General features: G+C 37.2%; 1 protein-coding gene across 15 annotated transcripts in view; it reads right to left on the reverse strand.

The window, feature by feature from the left end:
• Window positions 1–23707, reverse strand: part of KCNMA1 (potassium calcium-activated channel subfamily M alpha 1) — a 518713-nt gene that overhangs the window by 48529 nt on the left and 446477 nt on the right. For 14 of the 15 annotated variants that reach the window (XM_086466778.1, XM_086466776.1, XM_086466775.1 and 11 more), the window contains 4 exons: window positions 19371–19464; window positions 7216–7339; window positions 4062–4286; window positions 641–833 (listed from right to left, as the gene is read on the reverse strand). In XM_086466778.1, coding sequence (XP_086322904.1) covers window positions 641–833; window positions 4062–4286; window positions 7216–7339; window positions 19371–19464 — 636 coding nt within the window. Of the gene's footprint in view, window positions 1–640; window positions 834–4061; window positions 4287–7215; window positions 7340–19370; window positions 19481–23707 lie in introns of all 15 variants that reach the window. The other variant, XM_086466783.1, reaches the window with a different exon arrangement.

The raw sequence follows: 23707 nt of genomic DNA on the forward strand, positions 1-23707 counted from the left end.
AAATAGCCTTTGGCTACCTATGAATCAGTCCCCACTCTCGGAAAACACTGAAGGATTTTGTACAATGTCCTTAAATAGGATGAGTACATGTGAAACCATGGGAAGAAATCAGCTTTGAGTTAATTCTAAGTGGCTTTTTGAGCAAGAAGTCACAGGAATTGTAGACTATTTAAAGTTCTTGGGTTTTTTATTTTTCTTTTTGGCTTGTATTATTCAGCTCTTTTTCTCTTTGGTTGCAATGTGCTTTATGTAAAAAAAGAAATCATGTTAGTCAGAAGCTTCAGGTATCCTGAAGTGAATAGAAGCTATCTTTGGCTATATAACAGCAACTGCCCCGGTAAGAAATCCACAGAGCAGGGCAGGTGAAAAAGCAGTGACTTTATATCTTTTTTTAGGAAAATTTTAAAATGGGAAAGAATGCCAGTTTCACATTCATTCATTTTTCCTCTGCAAGATGTGCTTTGTGATGTAGCCGAGAAACTACATGACGGTCCCTTTAAAAGCCATCATACCAATCAGCAGGTTTAACTGTCAAGCAAGTTGATGTAGGGTTCTTTGAATTACTGAGTGAGGGATATTCTTCCTGCCAGGTCCTGTCCCCTGTAGGCACTGCAAAGAAGTATTATAGGGCAGTCCTTACCTTGGGAATTAGCCTGCAAGACCCCGATGCTGTCATCAAACTGCATAGATTTGATGTTGAGTGACGCCAAGATGCATTCCTTGTCCTGCAGCGAAGCATCATCAATATTATTCTGATTGGCTGACAGGATAACGCACATGTCGCAGAGGTTGATGTTGACAGCCCTTAAATCAGCCCGACTTAATGGTGTACCCTTCGGCACAGAGAAAAAAAGGGGGGGGGGGGGGCAGGAAAGGAAAAAAGGAAAAACAAATTAAAGATTGAGAAGGAGCTTTGGGAAATTATTTAACAAGTATCTTTTTTATGCTCTGACATTAAGCTGGTCTAACTACGTGCCAGGGAATACGAGATGTGTGCTAATCTAAAGGGTAGTTGGTGCTGATGGCAGCATTTTAGGTTCAGTCTCGATACTCAGTCAAGCTATTACTAACAAACAAGAAACAGGAATAATGCCAGCATTCTACATCTCATCGGTGACTTGAAATTGTCCTGATTTAAGTTGCTATCATGTGGCAACCTCTGGCTCTCTGAATATAACAAGGGGTGTGTTTTAAATGTCTATCTACTACCAAGTCACAACGGTCTTGGGCAAAAGAACAGCAATTTAAACAGGAAAGCATTGTGTGTCCTACACATTTGAAATGCAATCAGTATAAAGCTATTTTTTTCTACCTGAAGCAATACACAAAAAAGGTTAATCCTTTTCAATGCATGTTTTTGGTGCTTCTAGAAGGAAAACACACTGGTCTTTGAAGTTGTATGATTAAACCCTTTGAAACAGAAACAAGACTTTATCTTAATAGGCACAACTCATGCAACATTCCCTGCTTCCACAGTTCTCAATCAGAAAATGCAATAACGAAAATTAAATGTGGTAGTCCATGGGGTTTTTTCATAGTTAACACAACTGAGACATGACACTTAACTCATTAAGTTTTGTTTAAAGATAACACTTGCCTTTCACATCCAACAGCCCACATATCTAGTACAGAATATTAGGTATGTCAGGGGGGCTGCAAGGTCCAGGAAAAACAGGATTTTTAATGGAAACTAGATTCTGCTATGTCACCTCACATGGTTTGGTACCCAAAGACCCTAATGATGATGAGAAGACTAAGCTGTCCCCTTGTCACACAACTTTCATAAAACCCAGTCAAGACCCTACTCTTCCATCTCCTGATCACTCATGGTGAACGTCTCCTGAACTCCACTGAGAATATTCAGTGCAAAAGTGAATTTAAAATGCATGAAGTGAAGGCAGAGCTCAATTCTTATTCAGTGACTGCCACCTAGTTTCAGATACCAGCCTGACTATTCCACGTTACTTTCCATAATCTGAGGCATGAAACCTTGTGGGAAACAGTATATCAAACAGATATGATTTAGTTATAAAGTACTCAAAAGTTAGGATGTGATTATTCCTGCCACCATAATTCTGCCCTTTGTGTCTGCACTGTGCACCAAGTGAAGCAGGATTCCTGTGGGGAAAAATAGTACGCAATCATGTAATTAATTAAAGGCTTTCTCCTAATGATTTTATGCAAAGGAACAGAATTAAAGTTGCCTGAGGATATTAAAAATTGGCATATGACTACTTTTTAAGAGTTTATTTAGCATCTTAAATGCTTCTTTTAATACAGACTTTAAATGAAACGTCCACTGGTTTTGGTTTGTTTTTATTTTTAAAACCAGAACGAGTGTTCTTACATTCAGCTGTAACCACATCCCCATCAGATATCAGCAGCAAGTTTTACCTCGTGAACCAAAGCACAGAGAAGTAGGAAATGAGTTTGAGTGGCCTCCCTTTAACACATGATTCCTACCCGTATGATCTCAGAAACTTTAGTAGACTTTTAAGTTAGTTTAATTTGATCAGGGTAATGCTGATATTTTCAACCTTATATCACCAGAGAGACTAAAGAAAAAAAAAAAAAAAGGAAAAAGAAAAAGCAGTAATGAAGTCTGTGTGGTCTTCAGCACCTTTGATTATTGTGTAAGATACAATTCCTTTACATATTCTGTATTTTTAAAGTTGCATTAACTATTTAAGCTCTTTCAGTTGAAATTAGTCCAAAACTAATCTAAATTTGGCTGCAAACTGACAGGGGAACGTAAAGGTGGTGTACATTTCCTTAATGCCTCTTCAGAATTCATAACTGAAACTCTAGAATTATGTATTATAATAATGGATACTGGATAGTTTGGAAGTAGTAGCTGGATTCTATTCTGCTCCACAGTTCAACAGTATTATTAACTTAATTCTGATTCCATAGTCTTTAGCCTTCACAGTGACTGGAGTTAAAAGGGATTGGCAGGAAGAGAATGATATTAACTGGCCAAATCTGATATTGACACTATTTTTGTGACAGCAAAGAATCTCGTGACACCATCCATTGGATCAGTTTACAGAAAAAAGCCAAGGGCTAGCACTAAGACTGCATCTACAGTAATAAAGACCTACAGCCTGAATTAATCAAAAAGTGAAGGCAGTCTTTCCATTCTATAGCTATTTTCTCAATTATTCAGTTGAGGTTACATCCATCATCGATTTATTTATTTTAAACTGCTGAAATGCAATTATTAAGAACTAGTAAATTCATAATTTTTCATTCTCATAGAAACATCCAAATTAACTTCACTTTGTAACATATAGAGCATTCTCTTTTGTACTTACATGATGGGCTTGTTTCCCTCCTGCCTACATCTCTGTGAGTCATTTATAGCTATGACCACCTAAGATCACTAGCTTGGGTGGCTTTCATTTGTTTGTCCTGGAGCTCATGTTTCTACATTTTGGGCATATGAGTGAATGGTAATTATACACAGGAGAAAAAGGACCTCTGAATTGTGGTCTTAGTGGTTCCTGCTAAAATCAATGGGAGCTTTTTATCATTTCAAAAGGGTCAGGGTTTTGCCATGTCTCTATACATGAGTATGGTAGGACTCTGAAATGAAAAGCTATGGCAATGTTCCTTATAAAGTAGACCTGCCTACAGGAAATTTTTATGAATATAGGTAGATACTATGTAGATAGAGCAACAATTTTTTTTTCAAAGGTTTTGTGGGTATAAATACATAAGTAATGTCATAAATAACTACTGTCATTCTGTCAGTGAAATTACATAATCAGAACTGGCTACATGCAGTGCACTACAGTAAATGTTCAATATATAACACAGCTAATACATTTGAAAGTAGCTGAAATTCATCCGATGAGGATGACAAGGAACAAAACACTGTGGCAAACATCTTCTAATAAGGTCTCACAGGGCTCTGTTTTCACAGACATAGTAAAGGGGAAATCTAAGTCCTCAGGCCTATAAGTAGATAAAAGTAAAAAAGCCTCAGATCAAAGTCAATATGAATCTGTCCAGTTGGTGTCCTAAATAACAAAGTATCAATAATACGGCTTCGGACTTACAGGCAAGATTGAAACCTTGGGGAAGTTATGCAGTGTCTCCCATTCCCTTCTCAGGTATTCAAGTGAACCCACAAACACAATGTGCTTGAGTTCATGGTAGTGAAAGTTGCTGGCTCGTAATGGCATCACTAAATTTCTTAATCCAATCAAAGCAGATTTAACATCCCCAAATATGCAAACGACTACATGCCCACTTAAAACTGTCATCGCTGCTTCACTTCGAGTCTAAAAAAAACAACAAAACAAAAAGAAAAGGGAGAAATGAAACAAAGGGAAGCTTAAATCATATATTGAGTTTTAAACCAGGAAAAACACAACTGACAATATTGTTCATGCACAAAGAAGCTGTTCATTTTACCCTTAATTGTCCTTCATTAAACGTGCTCAGCATAAGAAAATTTCATTTTTATTTTCAAATCCTTCAGTGTTCAGGAAGACATGGTACTGGACCAAATTCTGGTCCTGTGTATGTTTCTACACATGTGGATTAAGACTCTAGTTACAATCAAAGTACTATGGGTTTAGGTAAGAACAGGATTTAACCTACTATGCATTTAGCCATTAGAAGGATTATAGAAAAGAGATGCAAAACTATGCCTTAGCTGACGAATCACTAGTGGATTTTTTTCAGGACCAATTTGAAAAGGAAAAATGTGAGTGCCCAATGATCTTAGTAGGTCTTTTTGGTGTAATACATATCTTGTTAATTGAGGACCATATTATCTTAAGAGTCAAAGTTCTTATTTTAGGACACACTGCTACTACCCTGAGAAGCAATCAAAGAATGCTCTACACTCCTCTGCTTTACTGTGGCTGCCCACCACATTCCACAGAGCTTCTCTCAGTAAGGAAAAACTAGTGTGCAAGATCGTGACTAATACTAGCTTTTCAGGCCCACTGGACTTCCCGAGTTGTTGAATAGATAGAATGGAAAAAGTCTCACTGAGAACATCTCAATGTTGTTCAGAATTATCTTCTTGCCTCAGTGACAAGAATAAGTTTTTGCTCTAATTTCATCAGTGGTAATGTCAGTTGAGCAGGCAACTCAAACACCAAGATGATTAAATAAAGTCATTAGGAAAAAACGACCTTCATTTCTGGAGCCAGTCTTAGCATTATTGCTCTCCATCATGCAGCTGCAGATCCACTGATACCAAATTGCCAAGACATTGTACACTTGGTACCATTACACAGAAGTTTTACAAATGAATAAAACTAAGACAACAGTGAACTGCAAAATTTTCCCATCACTTATCCATAGTTTATGTCCTTTTTATAAATTATGGAAGCATGGCAACATGCAATACAGATTGGAATATGTAGCAGAGGTGTTCACTATGCAAGAATGGGAACTCTGATTAGAAGTTTCCTCCAGTTAAAAAATACATGAGCTTGAAATTTTTCTGGGGTGATTACACTGATTTTCATACAACTCTACCAAGAGAGTGGTCTTGGCATTCAAACAGTAGAAGACATGAACAAATGCTCAAGTGAAGCATGTAAGTTGTCCCATATCTCTGCCTATGGGTCTGGAATACTCAGACTTTACAAGACAGAGACCAAGTCTTGAAAGAAATTATGTTAAAAAGTTCATTCTATAGGCATTGATCTGTATGTAGCCACATACATTTGAATGTATATCAAAAGAAGTTGCTACTACCTGACACTGCTGGAATCTCGCAGGGCCAAAACAGACCTTGGGCAGAAAAACTAATTCTTTTCTGTTTGAGGCATCATCAAATATCAATTAGAAGACAACCTGGGAAATCCCATCATCTTCAAATTACGTACTAATTTGTACTTGTGTGGCCTCTAAGGATGGTGTTAAATTTGCATGCATACGAATGCAGACATAAATTGTGGACTGTGAGTTTAAAAAGGTGTAGGGAAGCATTTTGCTGGCAGTGTCTTCATTAGTGATGATGCATGAAGCAGAAAGAATGTGGCCAGACTTGCAGATTCGCAGGCTGGTAAGGGGAAAAATTGACATGGCATCACCCGGAGCAAATAAATGAGGCACTCCACAGCCCCATTTTTGGAGAAACACTTTTCAAAGTGGAACAACATGTAAAGGTTGTCGGCCTAAATGTGTTTAGAGCATGAAGGCAGATTTCTACCTCTATTACAGCGTTGTACAGTAGGGTTGTCCCTCCTTGCCTGCTGAATACATATAAATGCATACTATTTAAAGCTGTTCAGCCAAACTCTGTCTCACAGCTCAGTCTCTAGAATTTGGAATTTACTTGCCTGCCTGTTTAAACACCAATATTGCAATTCCAGGCAATGTCACAGTTATTACAGAAGCCCCTGAGAAGAAGTTCGGACAAGCTTTTAACCCCTGATTGATAGAATAAGCCAGGGCTGTCACCATCGTCAGCTACACCACACCACAGTGCAGGAAAATCTAAAAGAGCAGGCTTAGGAAAGGCTTTATGCAGTGCGACAAAGTGAAGATCCACCAGGGAGTTCATTTCAAATATCATCAGTTTTGTGTATGAGCTCTGGAGTTAGTTACTTGTTACTCTTAGGTACAAGTACATGAATCCAAGTGGCGGAAGCTTTCAACGAGCAAAATAGACTGCTATAGGCCTTCTAATTATTTTTAATTACTTGAGTCAGTTTGATGGTTTCCCCAGTCAAACAAACAAAACAAACAGACTAGGCTCACTGCAACATGCTAGAAAGGCAGAGTAGTAGTACTACTTACTCTGGCCTATTTGGGCACCTTGAAATGTTGAAAATTGAGAGAGAAGTTCTAAGAGAGCAAAATTCATGTCAATAAATAAGAGATAACACAAAGCAGTACTTGCCTGTATTAGAATCATTACTGCCTTGTGTAAAGAGGTAAACTGGGTAAGTAAACATTTAAATATTTCCAATCATAATTCTCTAAAGATTTAAACCAAATACACAAATTTCAGCTTACGAAGAATAAATTTTCTATTTTGAATCAATTTTTATGTTGCACTTGGCACACAGATTTATACAATCATAACTCTTCAACGAAAACTCAAACTTCTATTTCACCATGCTGTGTTTCTGACTTCAACATGCTGCATTTAATTATAGTAGAGATTAATTTATCAATCCATTAGACATTAGTTCTATGGTTCAAATAACTGCTTTTCAAACACAACTTATCATCAATACCTACCAAAATGACCTTTTCAATGTCCTTGGCTGGGCACCAGTGAAACATCCCTGTAGAGTCATACTTTTTCACATTGGCATCCATATTGTCAATCTGCTCATTGCCAGGAATTAACAAGGGGTCATGCCTGGGGAAAAACAAGTTGAGAACAACATAAGTGGAAAATATTATGAATTATGGATGGAAAGATATCCCAAGAGCTGCGTACAGAAGGATAAAAGTAAAAAAAATAAATGTATTTACACTTTAACATGCTTTCAATGCAGGCATTATTAGACAAAAGCAGAAAAGGAAAAAAAAGTTAACTTTTTTAATTTTGGGTGCAGTTTTGAAGATTTTCTATACTCTTTCTATGCCAATAACCATTTAATTTTAAACAGGGCTTTCTGACACCATCATAGCCATAAAAGTTTTTTTCTTTCTAGTCACACCCCTCCAAAATAAATATCGGAGTTGCTATTAGCATCTGCAATGAAGCAGAAAGGATAGGAACAGAGCCCCATGCTGACTGACTGGCATAAGTATGGAAAGCAAATTACTTGCTTTTACCACATACAACTTCTGACGTGATGCTCTTCGCAGTAAAAGCTTTAACAGGCTGCACTTTAAATATTTTAGCAATTTGCCCAATCATATTTTGCTTTCCCAAACTGAAGCCCTTTAAAGATTCAACAGTATGTCATTTTAGAGCAGACTGACTAACAAATGCCCACATCTGGAACACATGATTTTACTACCAAACAACAATGTCCATTTTCTCTGACAACTTTACCTGTGCTAACCTTCTAAGTGTTTTTGCAGCAAGATTTTGAAGCACAAGGCTTCTCAAAGGAGAATCAAATAAAAGACATTTTTATAAACCTGCTCTCCGGCTATAAAGTTATATCTAAGCACAGACACATACAGTGCTTTAATTTACATGCTAAAAATGAAATATTAAGATAGAGTACTAAGTGACTCCAACACTCTCAGATGCTTGTGAGGACCCCTAAGTGACTACATTATGCAATAGCATTAGGAGGAGGACTGCGTTTACAAATCACAGGGTAAACTGACCCAACAATCTTAAATTCCAGGAAGGACCAGAGCTTTATCTGGCAAAACTAGTCTTGAGCTTTTTGTTATGAATGCTTGAAATACATTGATACAGAACTGTAACATTTCAAAGAAAATATTTGCAATGTAGGAATATGCTAAGTACTCTGTGACAGGTAGCCAAATTTTAAAGCAGTTTGCTTCTGAAACCTGTTAAAGAAATGCCCATATTGGCTGAACTCTCAAAACTGAAAGTTTACTGCTTTTAAAGCATATGAGCCAGCAGACTGTGGTAAGAACCTCTCTTCTGTGTTGTCCACTAAAGCAGACTTTGAACACTGCCTAAGATACAGGTTAGTTTACCCTGAATATAGTACGATAAGTTACCATGCTTAAAACAGTTATGCTTGCATGCCTAGGAAAGGTATAATTATGTCATGGTGATTAATTTAAGTAATTTTATAGCCACTGATTATATATCCATTGAAACCAGTGGAAAATTGTCATTCATTTCACTCAAACAGGGTCAATCCCATAGAAAGCAATTTAAAAGAACTTGAAAAACTATTAATACAATGTTTCATTTAAAACAGAATCTTTTGATGCTTTAAGAAAAAGCAACACACTACATGTCAAAGGCATAAGTCCGACTCATCTGGAAAAAGAAACACTGTTTTCAAAGTTTTTTACATTCACTCAACAGAGATACAGTTCAGTGCATTTCACTATAAACCCACTGGCAGCAGAGGAGTCTCTAGGGAACTACCTGGAGTCTCTGACCCTACTCCACCTTTAGTATTAAACGGCCTCGCATAAGTGCTCCCTCTTTTGTGGGAAGCAGAGGTGACTTCTTGCTGCAAATGCTGTACCAAAGGGTTTTGTGGTGGGGTTTTGGTTGTTGTCGTTTTTGGTTTGTTTGTTGGGGTTTTGTTTGTTTGTTTGTTTTTTAAAAATTCTAGAAAATTATCTAGACACTGCAATCTCTTTCTCCATTCATCAGCAAGCTGCAGCCATGGTAGTTTTGGCCGAGAGCTAAATGTGATGCTGTTCACAGGTTGCTCCTTGCTGCTCATAGTTGCATGTGGTATATAGTGAGGTTTGCAATCATGGATACGACTCTATTTGAAGTTTGTGCTAATGTTCAGACCACATCTAGTGGCGCTCTGTCTTAGCTATTTTTTCTGATGGAATGTGTTAGCTACGCATTTCAAAATAAGAAAGTTTGACAAAAGATTAGGAATCTTCAGGAGCTTCCACTGAGAAATGTTTTTCTTTCTCTTGGTCCGCCCCCCCAAACTTTCACAAGACATTTCTCCACAAGCATTCCTAGCAGAGCACTGAAAAAAAAGTAAAGTTCACTCATCAAATTGCCTCCTTTTCCTTTCAGAAATGAGATGCATATAGGAAGGAATTTTCTTTTTCCCCTTTTCCTTCATCAGAGAAACTATAATAAATCAATTTGTAAAAAATGCCGCATTCTAATTTTCTTATCAGTGTTCCTTGTGTGTTCTGAGATTTAAAACTAAATAGATCATCTGAAGATCTCACACAAATTAGTATTTAGCTCATATACCCTAATTCCAGCCATAGAAACTATACAAATTGAAAGGAATCTTATAACAGAGCAGGCAATAACAGCTATATGACACCAAATTATGGCGAGATACCTTGAGATGTGAGGCAATTTTCAATGTGTGAGTGCTTAAAGCCTAGGGTAGTTCTCTTTCGGTTAAAGGCCTTGCATGCTAAAAGGGAATATTCAGAGTAGCTTGTGCCAAAGATTTATTAAAAATTTACCTCAATACTATATTTTCTAGTTAGGTTTAAACAGAAGTGTGCTACAGAAGGGACAAAGAATGTGAATCAACAGATATAACTCCCTACTGAAGTTTTAGGTAACAAATCGTGATTTTTTTTTTTTTAAATCAACACATGCACTTATTTGCGATATGATAAACTGTTTGGATTCTCTGCTTCATTGCTTGAAGTACAGGAAGTGGGAGCCTTAAAAGAAGCAAACAGGATGCAACACACAACAAAAAAGTATGCTAATAGATACTAACATACGACTTTTTACTCTAGGAGAATGGATTATTGCCTGAGAAAGAAACCACGATAAGACTAGTGTCTACGTCTAGCCTGTACCCAGAGATATAACAGTTGTTCTATCACCTGACAACCCCTCACCAACCAAGGGAGGAGAATCATGGGAAAAAGGAGAGCAGACCTGTGGATGGAAGTGAGAACAGATTTTAATGAGGTAACACTAATGCCAACAGAGATATACAGATTTGTACTCCGCCAAATGAATATCCAGTCCTCAGGACCAGGGAGAAACCAGAGGAGGATCCAGAGGATGATCAAGAGGAACCCCAACAGGAACCCCCACAGCAGCTTCCTCTCCTCAGTAAACCATCCCCATTTACAATGACCATGACATTATGGGATGGGCTACACCTGTAGCTAACTCAGGTCAGCTGCCCTGGCTGACTTGAGCCTGCCTAGCATGGCTGGGCTATGATTCTATCCCAGTCAAATCAGGACAGACCATCCATACTTTGTGCTTCAAAATCTGTGGTTTTTCATACATAAGCGTGTTTATTAAATTTAAATCTTCTGGGCTAAGCTATTATTTTAATCTCTCTTTAATCAATGATTTTTCATTCTCAGTAAAGCAGTCCCTGAAGATGTCTATGGAAGCTGAAAACTGTTTACTACTAAGGTCCAACTTCGTCCTCAGATGTTAGAAGGCATGCTGGCTAACGTACCTAAAGACTGAATTGATCTTTGGGCTTTTTTTTAAAATGGTCACTTTATGAAATAACACAGTAATAAAATAGTATTACTACTTTGAACATATACAGTCTCATTAATCTGATCTAAACCTGTTTTGCAAATACTAAAAATTAATTAAGACAGACACACAGAGGCCAAGGCTGACAAATCTGCCTAAGGGGTTTGGACACCCTCTTCCCATTAAAATTTATGTTACACAAAACATTACAGTTGTTGCCCTTACAGCCAAATCATGGACTGAATATTTCTAAAGCCTCTCTGCCCCCTTCATCCTTGAAGATGGCCCTGTCAAGCCATGCTTGAGTCACATTGGCAGGTTACTGTGGAAATGCTTGTATTAGTGCTGCAGCTATTATGTTCTCCAGGGCTGCAAAGTCATCTGCTTGAAAAATTCAAATTATAGGAAAGAAACCACCTTCTATCAATTAATATCTTTTTTTTTCTTTTCTTTTTTTTTTTTTTTTTTTAATTGAGATGTTGGCTTTTATGGCTTGCAATGACCAGCTAGGAAAAGACAGGCATGTATAGCATTGCATGGGAGAAAATGAGCAAAAGTTAAATTTCCTTCATCCATAACCCATTTAAAAATAGCTTCTCTGGTTCTTATAGCAGATATTGCATACGCATGACTTAAAATGAAGAGCAAAATACCATCTTTTCAAGGTTTTGAAGAGCATATAATGCCACTTATGATCAATTAAACTTGAAAATGACGTTAAATGCCATGCTACAGCTGCAACCCCAAAAAGCCTGCCTGGAAGACAACAGCCTAAAGCAAAACCATAAATCCTACTTCCAGCAAACCTATTGTGAGAAGTCAACATCACATTTTAAAGAGCACTGCTTTCCTAGCACACATTTATAACTACTGCAAACTTACTTATTTGGAATTTTTGAGTCTGGAACTTCTGAGGAATGACTGGGGATGGAAAAAACTGAAAAGACGATTCAGGGCCAAATGGCTGCCTCATTAAATGACCTCATTGTTTAGCATATCCCTGTATTCTGTCACCTTTGTCTTAACCCTCTTGCTATCATTCATATGCAATTCAGCATTAGAGCAACATATCCTCATTGATCTGCAGTGGTATACTATATGACCAGGAGGGACCCTGGTGTTCTTTGAAAATAAACTGTAATCTGTTAGTCTTTGCACATCAGTAAAACAATGTCTTGGCTACTTTTTATTCTGCCCTCCAATAAAATTCTCCTTATATAAAATCAATGGCAAAAGACCCCTGGGAACAACCCAACTCCTCTTTAACCTGTGTTTGTTAAAGTCTGCAGTTATGCCTTTCTCAGGTAGATTTTGCTCACAAAAGGGTGTTTAGCAGTCTCCTGCTCAAGATTCAAGGTCTTGAACCACTGTGTTGTCCAGGAATTTTGAGTTTTCCTACCTGACTGGATGTGGATGTGTGTTTGCAAGTGTATACTCAACAAACTTAATTTTAGGAGAAAGTAGTGGGTTTGCTGAAGGTAAGATATGAATCAAAGACACACTAGAGAATGTCTCATGCCTTTGAAATTTCTCCTACAACTACCCTAACAAATTGTGGCAATTAACATGCTGTTAGTGTTAGATGTATGCAGCCAGTGCAGGTGCTAATAATTGAAAAAGCATTTAGAGCTTTTACACCCTGGCTAAATATTTCATGATGTGCTGCATGTTTCACTATTTACTCAGTGGGCCTCTGTCACTTCAATCTTCTCTGACTGCTTTGACTGGTGCTATAAAGCTCAACCAAGATAGAGTGACGGCTTGTCACAGGCAAACTCCACTGACTCCAGCAGCTCGCTGGGACTAGCTATGAAGGTTGTCACGACATTCTGACGGAATTCAGCAAATGTTTTGTGACTAATACACCCAACATTTGTCGGCTACCATTAGCCATTCCCCATGACCCTCTGCAATCTGTGTGGATGGCATTAAGTTGTAATGAGAATTTGTTGCCTATGTGTGTTACGTTAATGACAGTCTCTTACTCATCTTTCCTTTCACAGGTTAATCAGCAACAAAATTTGTAAGGATTCAGTGCCCAGATGCACCAGGCTTTAGAGAAGAAAATTCAGTGCAACAAGAGAAAGAAAATCTGCAGTTTACTGTTAAATGCTTTCACCATCATATTCAGGAGCTATCCTAGTATTGGCTACAATCTCACACTGTCTGACTTTGTCCCTAAAACTACAAAGAAGAATGTATCTAATACAGCGGTGGGTACCTAGTGCCCTGTGCTAGCCTATGCACTGAATAACAGTGCTAAGAAAACTAACAATTCTCCTTCCTTCCCTCTTGCTCTGCCCAGATGTCGCTGGAGTTTTTTTATCCTCAGAAGCCTTACTGAAGAGTTCACATTAATTCATCAAGACTACTAAGGACGCTGATATACAGCTGTTTACTGCAAGAACGTTGCTCACTAAAGTATCTTGATACCTCAGGACACGCTCAGAATATGCTTCTGAAGTATAAATCCTCTCACATAGAAAAGTAACAAAACAGTTAACATTTAGACTTTTATACGAGCAATTTAATGAGGGGGAGACAAGGCAGGCATCCAGTGTGTCTTCTGGTTTTAATATTTCCCATTTATATCTACTCAAGCTGCAGAATTAGCAATCTTTGAGGGGTAGGAGAATGTACCCAAAAAATAATTTTTTATTTGTAAAGAAAATAAACCCACAGTTAAGTGGCTTCATAAAATATAGGAGTGTTTTTTGCCACTTAAATGAAGTGTGTAGCCTTTATACCTTATGATAAAAGCTACCACTTTCACAAGTCAAAGTTTATAAGAATACATCATTTTCTTTAAATCTCGTTTAAATCTAAAGAGTTTTTTCTTTCCATTTCTTTCCTTAATCAGAGTGGATCTTCTGTTACCCTGAACTTTATAAAAAAGCCTGTTGATTTTTTTCTGCTGGAAAATTCTCCTTTTCTTTCTTGACACTGCTTTCTCACCTCAAAAACAGTTGTGCAAGATTTCACAGTACTCTAAAAAAAAAAAATTTGATGCTGTTCTTATTCTCATGGTTTATAACACAACTACCAATGGTAGCAAGTCAGAGGGCTAACATACACTACCCCCTATCATTAAAACAATTTCATTCTATAACCTTTTAAAAACCAGGTCTATGATAACATAGTAATTACTGAGCTACTCCTGTTGCTCACGTTGGTTGTAGTGCACTTGTAAAACTGAATAAGGAAGTGAAATGTGCTATTAAATACCTGCTGTGCTGCAGCCTAGTTATCACTCCATATTAGCACTGCATAAAGTTAGTCTTGTAAATCCTTAACAAAGGATGTAAATTTTAGAGTACATGATGGAAGTCTCCAAGGCTAAGGGACATAAATATAAACTATTACTATGGTTAATCAGTGAGCTTTCTCCTCTTCAAATCTTACCATCACGCCTCATTTAGGGAAATCACGGAAAAAGATCAGATTGAAGTTATTTTACAAGTTTTTGCTTGAGAAATATTCCCCTCTAGACCTCCCATCACTTTTTTTGGTTCCTATGAGAAAGCTCACAGTTTTGGCTGACAGAAGGGCAGCACTATAATGGCAGGGGCAATACAAATTGGTCCTGAGTGACAGAAATGTGTGTGTACCTTTGAGTGTATGTAGCTGGGTGGGCAGATGAGGAGATAAATGTGCACAGCCATTGTTCTTATACTTAGAATATTATATCCAACTTCAGGAAAGAAAGGCAAGAGGTTTCCCCCTCAACTTCAGATAAATAATCTCATTAGATTTCTGGAATTGTATGCCAAAAAGCCTACTTTTTTCCATGTCTCTTAGCTGGGTCTTGACAGTCTCTAAGCAAGTTTTACAATTTGGTTTGGAACTATTTTAGATCCTTGATCAAAGAAAATCCTCAGGCTTACAAAATTCTCCTTGGCAATGCACTGAAAACCCAACGTCCTCTGATGCCTCTGATTCTTATGTGATCAGAGATACTAATGATAATGACCCTTTGCTGAGTATGCTACTTGTCTAGAGGCCTATGTCAACTACACCACCACATTCAGAGTGGACAGGGACAAACTATTTGTTTGCTCTTCAGGCCCTTTGGGCCCTGTCATATGCTATTTGTTCTTGCGTTAAGAGGTAGTTTGACTCAGCTGGGCTGACATTTCCTTCAAGTCAGTGTATTCCACTCATGCAGTAGCAGCTATCAAAGCATTAAGTGTGGACTTGAGCCCCAGCAACAATCCTTTTAAGTAGCTTTTTTGATTCATATCCAGGGCTTTTCACATTTTTACTGGTCATTCTGGAATCCAAAATGACATATTTTTTTTTTAAAACTAGCTTTGCTATTTGATATTCAGGTGACATAACCACCTCATATTTAACGTGGCTGTTGATCAATACCATGCATCAAAACCTGTGACTGAGATGATGAACAGGTGACTTGATATCACTGCATGACACCAGAGGCATCAAATGGTTCTACTTTACTTCTCCATCTCATGAAAAAGGAGACCTGATATGTGATTACTCTGTTACTCACAGCTTCCTTCCTTTTCCTTCCACTTTCTATTTAAATTTTACTTCTTATTGTAATAGGATGTCCTTGTGTTCACATCTCCACAGTAGAAGTATCCATTTTTTCCTGTTGCAGTTTAAGCTATTTTTAAATAATACCCATGTTCTTGTGTGTTTAACGGGACAGACTTCTGTTGATGTAAAACAGATAGAAATAACCAGGACAATGCAGAGTATTTTTCTAGTTAATTTGCACTTGTAGCTATAGTTGGAATTCGAAGGATTTGCTTCTGATTGATTAGATTCTTCCAGTATTGCAACAGTGTGATTCTGCTCATGTCATTTGATGTGATGCAGGATTTTGTTAGAACAGTGACTTTCTAAATGTGGATCTAGACCATTCGTGATGTATACAAATAACATTTGAATGCCTACCACCTATTTATTTCAGTTAGTAATTTATTGGCATTTAGAGACAATAACATCAAAAAGTTGACACTGAAAAGAAGTCTTCAACCTAACTATCTGGATCATATTTGGTAAACCAGCTTTCTACTTATGTGTGAGTAAATCTCAAAAATTCCCACTTTCTGACACGATCTAAATAAGCACTTGTCAGATCTCTTGCCATGATGTCCCAGGGAATGCCTGTAACATAGTTTCTGTCCTCTATTCTACTCCAATGATAGCAGAAGTCATAAAGTTTTATCTCATGGAATAATACCCTCTTATCTGGTTTGCCCCAGCTACTGTGGAAATCAAAAATCTATGCAGCATTTTCAACATTATCTTAACTGTAGGGCTGCTCATAAAGTGATTCTAAACTCACAACTCTGATGACAAACTATAAATGAACTTTTCACATATTCCTCCTTTACATGCTCCAGACATCTTCTCCTTCAGGCCCCCTCTAGATCCCAGACCATAGTTGAGGAAAAGTCTGCAAAGTAGCCAGCTGTTTCTGTGGGAGGGATAGGGGTGAAGCTGGCTTTGAAAAGAAGATTTTAAAGTAAATTTAGGAAAAATATTGCAAAGATAAATATGCAGACATGACAGTGCTTTAGCTGATTTACCTTGTGCACTTTTAGCTGGCATACACTAAAGATTTCTGGGCAGGAAAGCAAGTACCTGTCACTTTAGGTAATTTACAAGGATACAGAATAGCAGATAATACAGCCTACCTTTATCAGAAAGGAGAAAAGCATTTGGCCATTACACACTAAGCTTAACAGAGTTCTCTTCCGATTCAACCCACTTTATCTTATTTAGCACCTTGAACCAAAGTTAAGTCAGTGTAGATAAAGGGTAAGACAAAGAGACAGTTGGGTCTGGGGAGAGGCTGAGGGTGCCAACACAGGGCCGGTGAATAAATTTAGCAGCAAGGGTGAAGAGGAAGAAAACAATGTCTGGATTTGGAAGCATGGCAAATTCTCCACTCGGTGCTCGACCTGTGTTTAGCAATTCTGATGTGCTACTGAGCAGACAGCTCAAGCTCAGGATGACTACTCTCCCTCAGTCCCTCTTCAGCAGGCAATGAAAGCAGGCTCTACTTTGAAAATCTTCCCCCATCATGCAAACTGACAGAGGCATGCTTTTCAAAAACCCAGAGCCAATCTGTTGATCATTACTTATTTACAAAGGCCTTCAGGCAGAAAGTCCTGTAAAAACCATACTTGATACGGTATACACTAGCTTTTTCTGCTTGTGGAAAAAAGTACCCCTAAGGCTACCTCAAACCATCACTTTCTATTGCACATAAAATGTACCGTGTAACACTAAAGTATTTAATATATATGGTATAATATATCTACAGGAAAGGCATTTGTGTAGAAGTATGTTACCCTGTATTTGGTAATTTGATGTTTTGCTGAAGGCTACGACTTGAAAAAGCCTGCACCTAGTACAGAGGACCTGTCATCTCAGTACCCAAGAGCCAATAGAATAAAGAAGTACCCTTAAGCAGCAAAACTTTGACACAGCTTTGAAGCATATGAAAACAGTATAACTCTCCAGAATTATTATAACTCAAGATCAAAGAAATGAGGCATACTTTACATAGCAAACAGGGACAGTGTGCTCAGCTCCAAATGTTTCGTCTCTTTCTCTCCCTTTCTTTTTATTTCTACTTCCCCAAAATCAGGATTTGGTGAGGGGGGGAATCTCCCACATGTTTAAAACTCTGAGTGGTTAAAACTATTAGCACCAGATAAGAAGACTGTCCAAACATAAGTAAATTAAAAATTATGCTAGCATGACAACTGGCATCATAAAAATGAGAAGCTTGCCAGTATGTTCATTTTATTCTTCCTCATAAACTGTAAACAAGCATGTAAATCAGTGTCATATGGGCAACGCTGAGTTAACAGGAAGGCAGAGAACTTTTAATGATACATTTAACAGAAATAGATGGTCAACAGGGAAAAAAAGCCACAGCTGGGCGCATTTTCCTCTGTGAATCAGTCTCACTTCTGGTTCTGTAGTCTAAACAGAGATGAAAACAACTTGTTGAAGTTACATCCCTGAATATGCCCTATACTGTGATAAAAATAAACAAATATGGATGCTTCTGTAATTGGCCAAAGAAAATTCCAGTCTACTGACTGAAATACGAAGAGGAATATTATCTAGCTGTAACCAGAATTGTTAAAGGAACAAAATCAATGTCAACAATAAAAGAAAATTTGTGAGTGATTTTATATATGGAAAGAACTATATAGTCACATGATTTTTTTTTTACCTAACCCCTGTGACTGCAGAGTAGTTACTGTTATACACACATACAAACCCCAAACTGCATGAACGTGTCTGTTTATATACGTAAATAAGATTATATTTTTCTGTGTGTATATACATATATATGCAGTGGAAAATCTCTGCAATGGTATTTACTGCTGAACACAGTTATGGACTGAGGTTCTAGCCCGGCTACTTTAGATATGCGTAACCAGAGTAGGAACAGCCTCCTTGCAGTACACTCAATGTCTACTATCTGATCCTATTCTGATTGACCTGAGCAGGCAAAAGGTGAAGCACAGTAAGACAATGCAAATGACATATTATTTTAACAGATTCTAATGTCTTGTTGCAGTTCTAGATTTAACAAATCTTGTAGAGGTAATTTGTCCTATTGAAGGAGACTACACAGTTATACAAAGGTATACTGGTGTAAAATAATGTACACATAGCAACAGGGGAAAAATATCACTAATAAGATGATGTTTTCATCACCCACTTTCAGATATATACTACCCTCTTAAAAATCGCTGTATTTCATAATTAATATGCTTTTAGCCTAAGTAAAACTGCATTAGTTTTGAACTTTGCTTTGGCAAGTACATAGATTATTAGACTTTTTTATCAGTCTAAATCAATTAACAGAAATTTGATTTCAATCGACAGGATAAAAGGAAGGTAATATACAGGTTCATTTTTGATTGTGATGATACATCTCACATATGGCCTTAAGTACAGAAAACAGTACTCAGAGGGAATCCAACAAAAAGAGAATTGCCTGAGGCAAACTAACCACATGATTTCCCCTGATTGGTTAGTGCTATCATTAGTGCCACTGCTGTTTAAGAACTACACACGGACAGGACAGGGTGACAGCTAAGACTTTAAAGCCTATGTATTTTTCAAACAGCTTTTCAAACTGTTTTTCATGACAGAATTTTTTTCAGCTCTATCATTAACTGCTGACAAGCTGACAGAATAAATACTTCAGCCTTTCAGAATCCATCTAACAATCTTTTTTCCACCCCCTCCCCTTATTTTTGATGTAGGAGGAGGAGAAGAGAAAGGAAGGAAGAAAGGAGATGAAGATATGAGTTTTTTACAGACTTACCTCATCAGTTTGGGTGAGGAGTTGGGTGAATTTCGCATGCCTCCATTTCGCTGCTTTTTTTTGGGCGACAGTGTCGATGGCTGCTCATCTTCAACTGGAAATATAAGGAACTCATGAGATTAAGTACTGCTCAAAGTTCAGTATGAAATGCAAGTGAAGTAGCAAAGAACACACACTCCATGTCCATTCACGCACTGATACTTCATTGCTAACATAGTCCCAACAGTAATAAAAGTCGAATACATGTTAGTCGAAGAGATTGGTTTGAAGGAGAAGCAGGGAAGAATACCAGAGTTTTGAACACAGGCGTTCAAATTGGTTTCATACTTCAAAAGCAAAGGTGGGGGAACCACATTCGGGTTATTCTTAGAGTTATTTTCAGTTAATCTGCGCTACAGAAAAGTAGAATTAGTGCTCTGCTATATTCCCAGAAAGATAAAGTACTATTTGCAATACCAACATAACAGCTGCCAGCCTGCTTTTGCTAATGAACTAGACACCAGTTGGTTCTTACTTATCACATGCCAAACAACAGAGTCTTCATGAAGAGATGTAAAATATTCAATGCCTTGATGTTCAATGATTCAGTTAGTCGGGAACGTGAACGCAGCCTGCCATTGTGCACAGATCTCCAGCACAAGTCAGACCACATTGCTCTACCCTTCTCACAAAAGGGAGTCTTAACAGGAGTGAACAGAATGAGGTTGAATGAAAGTGGGGAGACAATACCTGTACAACAGAGGATGCATGTGTTATGCAATCTTTTAATGAGGATGAGGAGCACTTTCAATGACAGATCAATTTCCAGATGTAAAATCATTTGCGGTTTTGCCAATCATAAACTACTCTTGGATAACCTATGTCACAACACATATTGCCTAAACAAGTGCAGCTTCCTAACAACTCATCTACAAATTAACCATCATCTTTACTGTTTCAAGATTGTCACTGCACTTGATAATCTGTACATAAGTTTTACATGTACTATCAAAGGGAATTATCTTACGTCTGGTTCCTCAAATTCACAATAATGCTGAATTATTCTAATATAAAGAAGATAAAAATACACCTTTTTTCCCATCCTATTGTTAACTGAATAATGAACTAGAAGATAATATAACTGATGCCTAGGAAGCTGTTACTTTAAAGCTAAAAGGAAATATTAGTAGTAGTAGCAGTAGTAGTAGCTATACTAAAAGAGCTTAATGCACATTAGCAGTATAAAAGCAGAGGCTGGAAAAAAAAAGTCTATTTGCAACGAGCTACAGAGGAACAACAACAAAACCTGGATATATGTCACCCGCCCTAGATTTATCTAGGAAGAAATTAAGCAATATCCTTATGCTATAACCCTCTTCTGACACTATTTTATTACAGACTGTATTCTAGCCTGTCAGGTCTGTCTGTTTGCCCAAGTCTGCTATGGAACTTTATTTTGCCTTGGTCAAAATCGAAGGACTGGGCCATGAAAAGACATATGTGCTGTCTTCTTAAATGATATGGCATTACCTAATACATCAAGGGAATCAAAACAAAAGAAAGCACTGCACACAGAAAAACAAACAAACAAACAAAAAGCTAACCCCAAAACAAATGCCCCAAAGAGTGGTGTAAAAGGTAACACTTAGATTGGAGCAATGACTCTCTAATAATGATTTATTTCACAAACTTAACTTCCTTTTCTTCTCGGGCAGCATCCCCAAAGACAAAGCCACTTCCTTCTCATTTAATTTTTCTTTTTTTCCAAGTCAGAGACTATAGTGGAAATGCTTACTGATGATTAGTCAAGTACCATTCTTTCTTTGTCTGGGAGATAAATAAGCTTACAGAAAATTCTCAAAAACATAAAAATTGAAGTTTGCTTTCTGTGACAGTTTGTTTGGATTAAACTAGATCACTTCAGTATTTAGCTATTTATAACATGAAGTGAATATGCACAGAACTACTTTTTAGTAATACCTTTCTATTTCTGATTACAACAAAGCGCAAGTATTTGTGCATTTTAAAACACCCTCTGCAAATCACTCTCTTGCAAATGGCCTAGTCTTGGTTTAAACTTATCAAAAAGTTATTTGCATGCTATTCCACACAGACAATAGGCTGCTTTCAAGATATACATTGTGCTCTGTTGTTCTTTATGGGATATAAATATTCAGTACCAATCAGATGAATCCACCATTTAAAAGATCAAAGGAATAAGAGCCATGCAAAATGTTCCTTCCAGAAACCAGCTACAACTGATATGCTTTGCTCTCTTGGTAGTAAAAATTCTAAATTTCACTTAATTTAATCTGCTACCATGGGGTTACAGAATCTTTGTCAAAAGAGTCAGTATTGCACAGCAAGTAAAGTGTATTGTTACATTGTTTTAACAGTATAAGGAAGATACATAGCCATCACGACCATGTGCAAAATTTTATATTAACACAACTCAACTGTAGATCATATTATAGCTAGAAATATTTCTATGAACAATAGAATTCAAAAGGAGTAATTTTCCAAGTTTTCGGCTAGCTAATAAGAAACCTATCTGATCCTTTTAAATACTGAACACTAGCACAATAAGGTTCTTTTGTACTATATGGTCCAATATTTGTGTTCTCCAGTGCTGCCAGGTGACGTCACCCTGCTGTCCAATTAAAAACCAAAGCCTTACTTATAATCATCCAGAATAACCATTTCTAGAACTCGATTTCTAATAGTCTGCACTTATTTTTGGTACTGCATCTATAATAAATAAGCTCCCTCTCTTGATAGGTGCTTGTCACATTCAAACTATGTTACTGTCGCCAATTGCCTTGAAAGTCGAAGGTTAATGTGGCTCACTAGTTAATACGTGTTAGCAAAGCCTTCTAAGGGATCTCAATTTGTTGCTAAAGCAATGCCTTGCTTAAGCAAGGCAGCCATTTATTCTCACTGCAACAATGAAAGGTGATCTGTCTTAATCATATCACATTCAAAGATTTTATTTTTCAATGAAATCTGTGTGCAGAGTTTACAGGGCATCTGCAGTTTAAAAACACATAAGAGTGGGGAAAGGGAATCCATGAAGCTGAAATACGTGAATGGTATATAATGGACACCATTACCTATGGCTTCATTCCCAAAAGTGTTGCAATGACAAGTCACAAGTGGCTTCTTAGTACTAAGTAGGATATAAAATATATTTAAATATTGTCCTTCAGATACTCTTATCAATTTCCTGCATATTTAAAGAAATAGATCTAGCAAAATTTTTAGTAAAGCCATAAAATACCATTTTAGTTTCATGGTTCCTGTGTCTGCATTAATTTAAAAGGGAGTCTTAAATTTGTTTGTTCTTATGAAAGACAATCATATTTGAATAATGAGCTGTGATATATCACAACTCAACTCTGATGTTGCATGTTTGACCTAGTGCTTTTGTAAATGAGACCCCATTTTTAGTATTTTTGATGACTTTATGCTACAGGATTTGTATTAAAATACAGTCATATTATATTATGCAGACTTTCTTTACCAGCTTTCATAAAAATTGCAAATAAATTCAACAATGGGACACAGAATTTTAGAGAATCAGAACTCATTCCAGCCTCCAAGTTGTAATAAAATTCAAGAGCTTGTTTGCACATCCCTAAGTATAACATTTAATGCACTGTTGTAACAACCCAGTGCTCACTTGTCTAATGGGCAGAGAATCTAACAGTTTAGCAGTTCAGGAAGACTCAGTGCTAGAAAAATGTCAGGCAAGTCTAATGAGGCTTCAGGTGTTCTGGTGTATGCTGGAGTTCAATTTAAATTTAAACTGGTTTTTTAACATGTTTGCTTATTCTTGAATAAAGAGAATTCATTATCTCAATGACATAACCTCCAGACAATGTTCCATGAATTGATTTAAGATCTGCTGGTAATTTTTACAGCCTTAATGTGGAGCTGAACATCTGTAACAACATGTTACTTGACTTTTATCCTCATTTCATCTTTTAAGCAAAATAAAGGGAATGTCTTTCAGAAACAGTGGACAAGTTAATAGCTTTTTTCTTTGCTATTTTGTTACTATTTTTTAAATAAATCTGTCTCCCTCACTGCCTCTCCTAGATCACTAGCAGAACAGTTTACAGACACTGGTTTTTAGACCTCAAAAAGAGCTAGAATTTGAAATAACATCTATGTTACTGAACATCTCATGAATTGGAATACCTGGTAAACTCATTCTGCCTAGCATGTAAACACTGCAGAGCAAATAAACCATATGAAAGGTAAAGCACAAACCACCCAGAAACATTAGTTGACTAGCTATCTCAATTAACTTATTAATCACCACATCTGGAGAAATCCACATCTGTAAGCACTTAACA

This window comes from Leptosomus discolor, chromosome 6, assembly GCF_034619465.1.
Source record: "Leptosomus discolor isolate bLepDis1 chromosome 6, bLepDis1.hap2, whole genome shotgun sequence".
Lineage (NCBI taxonomy): Eukaryota > Metazoa > Chordata > Aves > Leptosomiformes > Leptosomidae > Leptosomus > Leptosomus discolor.